This window comes from Papilio polytes, unplaced genomic scaffold, assembly GCF_000836215.1.
Source record: "Papilio polytes unplaced genomic scaffold, Ppol_1.0 DF824325.1, whole genome shotgun sequence".
In the NCBI taxonomy this organism is placed as follows: Eukaryota; Metazoa; Arthropoda; class Insecta; order Lepidoptera; family Papilionidae; genus Papilio; species Papilio polytes.
Genome location: NW_013524879.1, coordinates 1,034,247 through 1,047,089, shown reverse-complemented (window position 1 = coordinate 1,047,089; position 12,843 = coordinate 1,034,247). Strand labels below are relative to the sequence as shown.

General features: G+C 33.8%; 2 protein-coding genes across 2 annotated transcripts in view; both read right to left on the bottom strand.

The window, feature by feature from the left end:
• Nucleotides 1-5,019, bottom strand: part of LOC106099859 (sprouty-related, EVH1 domain-containing protein 2) — a 12,269-nt gene extending 7,250 nt beyond the window's left edge. The window contains exons 1-2 of the mRNA XM_013278541.1: nt 4,821-5,019; nt 7-91 (exon numbers count right to left, since the gene is read on the bottom strand). Coding sequence (XP_013133995.1) covers nt 7-91; nt 4,821-4,840 — 105 coding nt within the window. The 5' untranslated portion in view covers nt 4,841-5,019. The remainder of the gene's footprint in view (nt 1-6; nt 92-4,820) is intronic.
• An 872-nt stretch (nt 5,020-5,891) lies between these two features.
• Nucleotides 5,892-12,020, bottom strand: LOC106100264 (delta(3,5)-Delta(2,4)-dienoyl-CoA isomerase, mitochondrial). Its single transcript, XM_013279065.1, has 9 exons — nt 11,840-12,020; nt 11,638-11,773; nt 11,051-11,139; nt 10,513-10,616; nt 9,700-9,803; nt 9,085-9,172; nt 8,438-8,550; nt 7,581-7,707; nt 5,892-6,050 (listed from the first exon to the last, which is right to left on the bottom strand). The coding sequence occupies exons 1-9, from the start codon at nt 11,889-11,891 to the stop codon at nt 5,955-5,957; spliced, it is 909 nt and encodes a 302-aa protein (XP_013134519.1). The 5' UTR covers nt 11,892-12,020; the 3' UTR covers nt 5,892-5,954.
• Between the last annotated feature and the right edge of the window lie 823 nt (nt 12,021-12,843).

Sequence of the window (12,843 nt, the reverse complement as noted above, 5' to 3'; positions counted from 1 at the left end):
GTCGGCAAGTCCGCCGCCGCCAAGCGCCATCCAGCCACCTGTGCCCTCGTCGCGGCACATAACTTGCGCACGGACGCGCACCAGGTAGGCACTGCACATAAAAAACATTTTAAAAATATATAAAAAACTTCAAATGCGAACTCAAGAGAAAAGCATCCGGCATCGACGGGATACAGGAATGCTATGAAAAATAATTCGTAGCGCCATCGATTAAATCGGCAGTAAGGTACAGTCGGGGAATTTGACGGTGTACAGTTTAAAAGCAGCAATATTTCGAAACGTGTAACAATCTATACTGATATAGTCACAAGGAAAAAAATGTATTTTTGTATGTATTGAAATAACTTAAAAATTCTTGCTTTATTAAAAAGCTATGTTATCGCTGAGTAAAGTCATATTTTATTAATATTTATTCCATCCAGAGGAAGTCGCGAGCAACTGCTAGTAATCAATACAACTCATCTTTTAAATATATCTGTACGAAAAAAGGTCGATTAGTGATATGAGGCTAATTTCTTTTTATTATTCTGTCGTTAGCGCAAATCATTGCTAACTAATTGGTTATTTATAAGAGGTAGACTTTGTCTTATAGGACACAAGGCAATTATTCTTAAAGTGGAACAGGGAGTATTGCTGCGACTGTACATCGACTAAATTCATACAATTTGTTCATCAAGCTACGGATACTTTCTTATAAGTTTTGGTCCTTTGCGAAATTGCGACACAATATTCGCTAATCACGTTAAAAATAGACTTTTTTAATCATGATTTCAACTAACTTTATCAGACTCCGGGCACGGAAACCATACATGAGTCGATGTTGCAACGTCTCTAAATTTAAAAAAGTTCCACAAACTTTGTTAAGATTGCCCAAGTAGGGAAAGTTTAAGAATCCGTACAGTTAGCTTTGCGACATTTAATCCGTAAAATGGTTACGCAAAGGGTTAATTAGTTAAAATTAACCGAAAGATTATAGAAAGTCACGTTTTTTTAAACGTAGATTTTTTAATACGTGTACTGTCATATCATACGGTGGCAAACGAGCAAGCGGACACCTGTATTCACCGAAATGTGAAGCGACCACTGCCCATAGACATTTGCAATTGCAGATGCATTGTCTACCCTTAATCAACGGAAGAGACGCACATAAAGAGGATATATCCCCTTTCTATGCGTCTATTTCATCAAATTCATTTTTCCTTCCCATCCTTAACAAAATTAAAGGAAGCGAAAGGGACTTAATCAAGCCTTCGGCACACATCAGGCGTTCAGAGTTGCTTACAATTAACGCCTGTCTTCTGTGTGGTCGTGGTATTGCTTGGGCGAGCCATTCCTGCGAAGATGTTAAAGCGGGCTCTACCACTGTTTGGTTAAAAGTGTTTGCATTGACCGTTTTATAATTAGTAGTACATTTTAATTCCAATTATGATTAGGTACTACGTCAGTGTAAATCTACGCTAAGATATCACTACGTAGTATAAAAAGTCCCTTTCAGCTGTCTTTTTTTTATAACATAAAATGGCAAACGAGCAAGCGGCCACCTGAATCCGACTAAATGGCGAAGCGACCGCTGCCCATAGACATCCGCAATTGCAAATGCGTTGCCTACCCTTATACGACGGAGGAGAAGGCACATAAAGAGGTTATTTCCCCTTCCTATGCATCTCCTCCACCGTCAAATCCACTTCCTCTTCCCAACCTCTCCGTATAAGAAAAGGGTGATAAAGAGAAATGGACTAAAATTAGGCCTTCGGCACCACACTCATCAGACGAAACACGGAATTGCTTCCATTTCACGCCTGTTTTCTGTGTGGTCGTGGTATTACACCGGGCGTGCCGGCCCATTAGTGCTAAGATCTTAAAGCGGGCACTACCACTGTTAATGTGTGTGTATGTTAATTTATCTGTAACATAGGCTATATTAATAAACAGTGTATTTATTCAATACAATAGATAAAAAAAATGCTGATATTTTAGAGGTTTCTTATAAGATGTAAATAAACATATTTTTGTATGAACATTGGAAGCCGGGGCACACAGCTAGTTGTGAATTAACCACAGTATACACCATATCGCGATATTAACAATGAAATGGGGCGTTACGTTTTCCATTGATGTACATTTTCATTGACATAGAAAGCTCTTGTAGTGGCCTTGTTGCGCGCGCATTGCAACCTTCAATGTAATACGACTGCTTCGAACTATGCTACTGCCAAGTTTTACAGATGTAATACTTTCAGATATATTTATTTAATATAATGTTGCGACGTCTACATGGAATTAAAATATAGCCTACTAGTTTTTACTAGTTACTACTAGGCTACAAACTCTAACAAACATCCATCCACTCATTTAAACTTTCGCATTTATAATATTAGTAAGAAGTTACTCAGTGACAATGTACCTTTTTAATTGGCTATCTTAAGAGCCAACGCAACCTTTGAATAAACTACCACTCAACTGTTTAGTCTCGCTTTGATTCCTATGAGCCTATATGGAGCGCACACTACTCGATTTTTAGTTGTAAACAGTTGAATTGGCTACGAAACAATCGACAATCGCACAACAGTTTTGTGATAAAGGTGTGCGCCCTTACGATCCCATATAGACCAGTCCTAGTAATCTTACTAATATAAATGCAAAAGTTTAGATGGATGGATATTTGTTAGAGTTTGTAGCCTAAACGGCTGAACGAATCTCGATGAAATTTATCATCGATGTAGATGATAGTTTGGAAGAACAGATAGACGACTCACTTTTGTTTTTTAATTTCACGACGGAGTCGCGTGTAAAAATTAGTTTTGTATAAAAATGACAAAACCAAAACAAAGAATCTAAAATTAGTATCCATTGTCCTTAATTTGGTTACGACCGGTATACCGGAAGCTGTCATTTGTAATGCTTTACCATTGACTTCATACTAGGCTAGTACTTAGTCGAATGCCTAGTAGTCATACTAATCATACTAGTATTATAAATGCGAAAGTTTGGATGGATGGATGTTAGAGTTTGTAGTCTAAAACGCTGAACGGATCTCGATGAAATATGGCATAGATGTAGAGGGTAGCCTGGAAGAATATATAAGCTACTTTCTTTTGTTTTTATTAATATCACGGACTGAGTCGCGGGCGGAAGCTAGCTAATAAACATTGCGTTTAATTGTCTATTAGTAAACAAATAACAATATAATTATATCTCATCTAACTAAAATATACTTTAAGATTACTTAAGCTAACATTATCAAAACACAATAACTTATCTTCTAATATTGTATGATTTTATAAATAATATGCAATACAATATCATCATCCACTTGCCCTTATCCCTTATGGAGGGTCGGCACAGTATGTGCTGCTCTTCCATACATCTCTATCAGCCGTCATAACTGAATCAATACAATATAACAACAAAAATTATAAGCCGCCTAAAGAAAAGACAATCAGATAATAATTTAAAAAGAAAACTGTAATAAACCACTCGATGACATTATTATATTTGCTTAGTTAGTAGTAGGGGCTATGGTTTCCGCAACTCTGTCTAGCGCGTATTTTGCGTGAGAACAATATGGCTTACTCCAGCGAGCCCACATCACCGAAGAACCCCAGCAAACCCTGTATGTTGGTGATCTCAACTGATTTGCTTTGTTAATCAAGAAGTCTTAAAGACTGGCAACATCAGTTTGTTTGCTATCATGGACGACAATGGACCCTAACCTTGATGTTTTCTTAGTCATTACTCTTATAAGAAAATTAAAATCCTGTAATTATGCTATTTGTTAGTTATCTAGATTTTTGTATAATTCTACAGATAGTATGTATTTTGAATATAGGCATTATTTTTTTTATGCCATAAGGTGGCAAATGGTCGAGCGGCCATCTGAATGGAAAGCGACTGCTGACCATAAACATCCGCAATTGTAGATGCATTACCCTTAATTGGCGGAGGAGCACATAAAGAGGACATTGCCCCTATTCTACGACAAAAAAATAGGAAATTCTATGGCTAGTGCATATTTTTCTTGTAAGCAGGATTATACTCCGCCTAGCACAATTATTTAAAGAATTGTAACAACTCCTGGATGCAGGTGACCTATGGTACATCAAGTCTTAATAAATGATATTGTTATTTCATTATTAATTGCATGAGAGAAGTTAACATATTTATTAGACTGATATATGTTTTATACAGTTTTTGTGTAATTTTACCTCTTATAATAGTAAAAAGATATGTCAAATTGGTTTTATTATTTTTCTCTGTCATACTGGCATGTAAGATTTGACAATAAATTAAAAAAAAATGACAGTTGTAATGGTTTAATTAAATAAAAGACTGGCTTGATTAACTTATTTTTTTTTTATTGGAATTGACATAATCTTCGTTTATTTTTTATAAATAGTAGAGATATAAGTTGTTAATCAAAAATATCTACTAATATGTGGTTTATATTCGCGGAATATTCCTAAAGTAATGTACAGTAATTGGTAACGCCTAATTCATTGAGCGAAACAGCTTGGCTGGGCTTAACTTCGTATGACCCCGAAAGGAACCGCCTGCTTTATTGTGAATGAACTAAACGTCATTGATTATATCTACACACCACGCAGGGTGAGAAGGGCGGCGGTCACATATGAAACAAAATTTGACATATACCAACTGTATACTTAAAAAATGCATGCTCAACGTTATATTCAGCTGTTAAAGTTGATATATATCGCGAAATTACTAGGCCGAGCTACGGAAAATGGCCGGGGTAGGACCCTACCTATCGAACACAGGGCGACCTTAAATCGCTTGTTCAGAGTACAATTCACACTACTTACTTTTCAGATGCCCCGGTCATGATTCGACACGTCGAATATCCTAATTTCTACTCGCCACTTCACAGATTTCACCATTTTTATGACATAAATACATCAGACACACTTGCGAACCGTTCTTATTTCGGCCCTTTGTTGGGCCTCAATGCGCGTGCGTCAATAAAGCAATCCGGGCGGGTTATTCAATGAACGGAACGTGTCGGTGCGACAGGTGGCGCGATTATCGCTGACAAATTCGAAAACTCGGCACGCTATTGGTTTAAATCCCTGACTTGGGAATTTTGACCAATCAGAGCGCAGCACAAAAACTAACAGCCAATGACGTAGTCGCAAAGGGTGAAAACAAAGACGCGGGTTTTTTTAAACGTCAAAATTTTTGTTAACAGTTTTTTTCGCATATAATCTTTGTATTTGCTGGATTATTTGAGATTTTAATCTTGTAAATGGTTTTGCAGTTATTAAACGTTATAATATAAGAGAGAGGAAGCCGGCGAGAACGAGCGACGTAGGTGAGTCCGTATACGAGGCTCGGCGGTTACTGAATGGAGGCTCGCAATGGCCCTCCCTTCCCGTTCATGCGGCGACCCATTGAGATATAACTAGGTCAAATCGTTGCAGGGTCCGGGTTGCAGGCGTGCAGTCGAGCCCCCGACTCTATTTATAGCCGTTCTATATTTGGGCAGGTCGTTCGCTCGCAAACGTAAGTGCAGCCTCCGTAAATCTAGGTTACCTGATTTTCTTTGTTAACAGCCGCCCGATGACGTAGTTGCTATGAGCGTGACGTCAGAGATGAAACTTTAATACACGCCCTCTTCCTTGTTCGGTTATTCACAATATTTAAGAAAAAAATAATTACAATATTATTGAAGTAGATTTACTAAAGAACGTATTTATTTAACAATTAATGAAAATTTGAATTAAATCCAATATAATTTCCATATCAAATTGATTTAAAATTATCAAATTTTAATTTAATTTTAATAAAAGTTGATAATCCAATTTTAGTTTCTGGACGAAATACTGAAAATTAAAAACAAAACTTACGTAAGACAGGGTTAAATAAATTAACTAACATTTGTACAAAATTGTATATTGATTACATCTTATTTAATATGAATATAAAAAATTCTTAATATATTACAAATCGTCGAATTCCGCTTCAGTTTTAGTTGCTTGGCTGATCGCTGCCTTCGTTAAATCGTCGCTTTGCAGCATTGTTTGATTGATTAAACACTGGAAATAAAAAAAAACAATTAAAACCACACTCAGAGTCATTAATCACTAATTGACCCCTTAGTGCTTATACAAGACAAATTATTAAAGCAAAAGTTGCAATATTGACTTGAAATTCATAATTACTACCGACCCTTTTAACTTTAAGAGGTGAACTGATTTTAAATGCAAATAAAAAACATCATATAACAATTATGTTTTTGCAATAAAAAATATTTTAATTGTAAATTAAAAGAAATTAATTCAAGGACGTTTTTATTCTTCACAAATAAAAAAAAATTGAAATCTTGTAAAATAAAATAAGATCATAACCAAAATCGAATTCGTAATTAAAATAAACAGCTCGATTCTTCTTTTGTTTTCATTTTATTGTTTTAATTTAAAAATAAGTAAAATAATGAAATTTTCAAAGTATTGAAAGTTAAATTACAATTTTCTCAATTTGTAATTTTTTAACAACAAGTAGCCACAGTAGTAGAGAAGGTAAGGAGTAAAAGGTTAGCATGGTATGGGCATGTTATGAGGAGGGATGAATCGCATGTTACACGGAGAACGTTATTTATGAGTGTGGAAGGGTACATCGGTAGAGGTAGACCTAGAAAGAGATGGATGGATTGTGTAAAAGGTGACATGATCAAGAGAGTGATGACTGAGATGACGTATGATAGAGTTATGTGGAGGACAAAAACTTCAAGACGTTTACCGATTTTTGGTACGCTTTATTAAGAAAAACTCAAAAACTACTGTATAGTAGTTAGTCTATTATCTATATTTAAGTAAATAATTACTCAGTATTAAAAATATTACGAATCTAAACATATTAATAAAAGTAGAGTGTCTGTATGTATTCGTTAAAATCCATATAACGAGATATCAATTTTTAAAATGTCTGTCTGTCTGTGTGTTTGTTTCGGAAACTACAAAACAGCTAGACTATTTTGAACGGGACTTTAACGGAAACGTAGTTTTTTAATGCAGAAATAACAGAAGTTGTATTTAGTAAAGATATGTTTAGTATACAAATTTAAAATATACAGTTAGAATTAAGCGCTAATATCTGTTTGACTAAACTGTCGCACAACCGTTGTGCGATTGTCGATTGTTTCGCATTCAACTGTTTCGCACGACTAAATATCGAGTTTGCACCTCCACAAGCTCATAGGAATCAAAGCGACTAAACAGTTGTGCGATAGTTTAGTCAGAGGTGTGGCTCTAATGGTTACGGGTAGGAATTTCCGAACAATAAGTCGAGGGTTCGAATCCCATCATTCCACAATTGTGTTAAAAAAATTCCTATTTCAAATGTAGACCTTAATTGGAATAGTACAAGATATTTTAGTAAAACAAAAATATGCTTATCTTACTAATATTATAAATGCAAAAATGTTAGAGTTTGTAGAATAAACTGGTGAACAGTTTTCATTTGTCATATGTAGAGAATAGTCCAGAAGAACACATAGACTACTTTTTTAATTCCGCGGACGAAGTCGCGGGGTGAAGCTAGTATTTTATAGTTAAATATATACTTACAATATGTTCTAATCCTTCAGCAGTTGGTCTACTTTGGGAGTAGACGAGTGATTGTTTAGTCACTTGTACCGCTACTGGACTTTTAGCTGCTATAGTCTGAGCTACTTCTAGCACTTCTTGTATAGCACTGGAAGAATAATAAAAAAAAACATAAAAAAGTTATAGGGAACAAAATGTTAACAATAACAGATATATAGGAGTCTAGCCATCTATGATATGTTCTTAAATAACAAAAAATAAATACGATTTAAACTAAACCAATTTCCAAAACGTTTTCAATTCATTTGTATGATTGTTTTATAATTCATTGTTAAACCAAAGCATACCAAGTTGTTTTTTTTATTAAAGAAGCTAGAATTAATTATGTTTAGTTTAAAAATGAAATTCGATTGAAGCGTATATTTTTTACATAACAATACACCTAATTAATACTTTAAAAATTGCGCCATCTAGCGGTAAAGTCGTTTTATAATTTAGTAATCACAATCTGTTCATAGATGGCGCTAAATACAAACTATAAAATTGAAGAAAAACTCAATGGTAAAGAGGAATTATATTTACATTTTTAACTTGATATATCATTGAATCAACCAAATATACTAATGTTTTAAATTAGCAGTAAAACTTAGTAAGTAGTCTGTTTTTTTCCAGATTATATTCTATATCTGAGACAAATTTAATTTTTTATTCATGTTAATTTTTCTTGATGGATGTTTGTTAGTTTGTAAACTGCTGAAGGAATCTCGATGAAATTTGTCATAGATGTATATAGTCTGGAAGAACACACAGGCTTCTTTTTTATTTCACGCGAACGGAGTCGCGGGTAAAAGCTAGTATTAAATATATTTGAGACTTACCTATCTCTATCAGGAAAAACTTTACTAACAAGACCAATTTGTAATGCTTCTTTAGCAGACACCTTCCTCGCTGTGAAGCAAAGTTCACTGGCTATTGAAGTACTGCCTATTACCTGAAATAACATAAATCTATACTAATATTATAAAAAGACTAGCTGTTGCCCGTGACTTCGTCCACGTGGCATTAGAAAACATACCAACTATATAAATTACAAAAAGCTACGTATCCCTCTGGAACCAGACATTTCTCTGAGATGGAGCTTATCCCATGTGTACTCCAGACTTTGTTTTGTCTGTGTTAAATTTCAGTAAGATATGTTGACCCGTTGCAGAATGATGGAGTAAACATTCAAAAACTTCTTCCAAATTATGCTCTAAACCTATGCCATATTTCCGGACATCCGTTCAGCCGTTTAGGCTACAAACGCTAACAAACATCCATCCATCCATTCATCCATCCACCGTAACTTTAGCATTTATAATATTAAATATAATATAAGTAAGAAAGATTTGTATTTTTGTATGTATTGAAATAACTCAATAATAACTGGACTGATTCTAAAAATTCTTTCACCATTAAAAAGCTATCATTATTATTTAGAAATGGCAAAAACGTAAGCTTATTTTTACCTACTTCTAGAACTTACTTTAGGTAATCTCTGCAAAGTACCAACATCAGCGGCCAAGCCTACATCCACTTCTTTGACTTGGAACCACGCCTCCTCTGTACAATATCTGCAAGGGAGAGACAATTTTAAATATTAAAAAAGATGTTGTTTTTATAAATCATAAAAGTACAATATTGATTAAATTATGATAAGAGAAAGGTTAACAGTTTATTGTAGGTCCCCTCCTTTGTCAGAGGTAGGGAGAGACAATAAATATATTAAAACGAGCTTTTTTACACAAAGTTAAAGTACACTAATATCTACTCAAAACAAGGAGACAGAAAAGGTAATATGTCCATTTTATGTACGTCCCCTCCCCTGGCCATTAAATATCTAATCTTAATAAAATCATCTTGTCTGTTTTTATATAAATATAAAAAACACCAATATTTAACCGGACACTAAGACAGAGGAGGGGAAAATCCCTTTTCGGTATGTCCCCTACTCTGTACACTAAAGGTAGATAACTTAAACAAGAAATCACATACAAGCTGCTTATATTAAAAACTTATTATAAGGTAGTTGTAGAGACTACAATTGTAAAAACTTGTTAAAACATCAATAAAATGGCCGTTAGCTATATAAAAACCTCACCTAACATCTGCAGCTGTAATCAAATCCACTCCAGCGCCGACACACGCGCTGTGTACCACCGCCAGTACTGGCTTCACACAGCTCTCTAGCGCTGTTATACCGTGCTGAAAATGTACAATAAAAAAACTATAAAACTGTAATAACTAAAACAAAAAAGCTTAGTAAATATTTGTTCTTCTATACTATTTCATCTGTGAGAAATATCATATTAAGCCATAACAAACATCCATCAGAAGCTTTGCGTCAATTTAAAAAAAAGTATGATATTTGTTCTTCGAGACTGAATCATCACCAGTTCACTAAATGTCCCCTAATCAGGGGTGACTAGGACATAGTCAACCACGCTGCACTGCGGGATGGTTGACTTCACATATATCTTTGAATTTCTTCGCCGATATGTTCAGGTTGCATCACGATGTCTTCCTTCACGGTAAAAATGTCGGGTAAATTATGTACATATGAAAATTTGAAAAATTGAAAATCAAATTGGTACATGGCGGGATTCAAACCCAAGACCTGTAGATTACAAGTCAAGTGCATAAACCACTGAGCCACAGACTGAATACCTATGAAAAATTTCGTTTTTCATATGAAGCTCGAAGGGGATCCGAAAAAAATGATTGAATATCACAAAGGATAGCTTTAAAATGAGATATCATATGTTTGTAATATTCTGAAAATTTCAATACTGTATTGTACTTCAAGAAATATTTTAGCATACCACAGTGAAGGCCGTTAAAAAATTGCCATAAAGTAGCAATTAATGGTCAAAGTACAGGAAATTACTGAAAAAATGTGCTTAGAATAATTTACCTGATATTGTTCAATCATTTTGTGCAAGAATCTAGCTTTTCGGGCTACATCACTTAATTCATGTGCCTTACTGGCACTCTCCACAAACCCGTTCAAATCAATACCTGAAATAAAAACATCTTTAATATCTCTTATTCATATCATAAAGTAAGCAAGCGGTCACTTAAATTCGCCGAAAAGGCGAAGCAAAGCTCTACCCATACATAAGCAGAAGTATGTGTATCAACACACATGAAGTGAAGATATTACCCCTTCCTATGCATCTCCACCATCAAATCCACTTTCCATTCCACAGATGAGAAACCTTTAGTCTAGAGAGGAAGAGACACACATAAAGAGGATATTTCCCCTTTTTATGCATCGCCACCGTTAAATCCACTTTCCCTTCCCATCTTTATAAGAAGAGGATGGCATGAAAAAGGACAACAAAGAGAATTATCTCTGCATTAACTATTTCCATGCTTTACTAACTTCAATGAGAAAGAAACCATTTAAGTACATTAAATTGTTGTTAATTTTTCATAATAAAATAAATTACCTCCAGTAAAATGCTTTCCTTGTCCAGATAATACTACCACTCTGCACTCCGGGTCTTCACTTAATGCAGAGAAGCAAGTTCTTAACTCTCTGTAATTAATTAAAAAATACATTTTATACTCATTGTTTTATGATTTGTTAACTTTTTAACTTAAATATAGAAGTAACTGCGTTAACTAATATTGGTTTTAACTTATGGGTTATAGAATAGAACTCTGTTAGTGCAAAATAAAAAAAATATATATTTGTAACCTGTGTTTTTTCAAATTATGTTTGACATCTATGCCTTTCAGCGAGATACTATTAGCTGTTCTGGAGACACTTTCTAACATTTTTAATATTAAATAGAATATTATATTGGTTAATGCTGAGTATTGACAGATTGTTTAATGTTATAGGTAGTTTTAATGCAATTTTATACAAAAATACTTGTGTTAAAATTCATCCGAATAAAATCAATCAAGTTTGATGTATAAATAGATTTAAGTTAAATGAAAACTAAATAAAAACTATTTGTAAATGTTTGACTAGGTTACTGGCAGCATATAAAACTTTTTGGTTACTTTAGACTATTTAAAAAAAACTTACTTCCACATTGTTGGTGTGAATGTGTTGAACTTTTTAGGTCTATTTAATTCAACATGGTAAACGTATTTCTTAGGCACTGATACAGCTAAAGTTTCATATTGGGGAATGTTTGACGAATATAATCTCGGAAATAATCCTGTAATAAGAGAATTTATAGTATCACCAAAAGGTCATGTCGGCATAATAAATGTTTTGATTTTACCTAAAACTCTGTTATTTCCCACATAAACGAATTGTCTAATTAATGAACACATTTTGATGGTCACTATATCACAATTCACTGTATAACAACTATATTTTCAATTATCAAGAAATAAACAGGTGATTCCAAAGTACAAATTCCAAAAACAAAACTAAAAGATGAACTTGACCTTGACCGTGAAAGCTAAAAGCCTCTTTAGCCTTTAGTGTTGCCATATCGATTACTTTTATTGTGCAATGTGCAGTAAACATTTTATTATAGATTTATCAGACATTAAAAAAACATAAATGTTAAAGAAGAAATTCTTCAATTTTTTCCTGTTACTTTTTATTTGTATATTAATTTATTTTGAATTACATAACAGTTAACTACACAAATATTTCGATAGATGGCGAGAGTAGTATCAGAGTGCCAATAAATGACAAAATTAGATGCGAAAACATTTTTTAAACATTTTCTTATACTCATTCATGTAACCTTTTAAATAGTTGGTATTGTGATAATTAGGAACATTAACGGACACTAAGATTTTATTAGCAATACTTAAATATGATTCGAAGCTATTTACTTTTCTTATAAGACTTTTTAGTTATTAAAAATTAGATTTTTAGCTTTAAACCTTTTCGTCTTTTATCTGCAGCCTAATTTTGGATTCTTGTGTTTGGAATGACCACTACCCTCAATCTCTAGGTAGATTAAGTTGCTGTTCCTAACAATAGGCATTGTTTTAACATGTAGTGAACGGTTAAATTTATTCATTACTATAAGAAAAAAACGATCAAGCTTACCCTAATTCTAAACAATGACAATACTAAATAAAACACGTGTTGCTGTATTACTCTATTTATCTGACCAATAAATATTTAATGAAGCCTACGTGACAAAGTATTTAGATCGTCGACGTTTTTAATGATTTAATGAATGAAGCGCTACGTTCGCCACCTATCTTTACAACTTAAACTGGCAACATTAGCAGTTTAGGCACGTCTCTGTACGGGACATTG

Coding starts and splice junctions, on each gene's coding strand:
- LOC106100264 (XM_013279065.1), bottom strand. CDS start 11,891: ATGTGTTCATTAATTAGACAATTCGTTTATGTGGGAAATAACAGAGTT. Junction 11,774..11,839: donor GGGAAATAACAGAGTTTTAG/GTAAAATCAAAA, acceptor CTCTTATTACAG/GATTATTTCCGAGATTATAT. Junction 8,551..9,084: donor CTTTGCAGAGATTACCTAAA/GTAAGTTCTAGA, acceptor ATGTTATTTCAG/GTAATAGGCAGTACTTCAAT.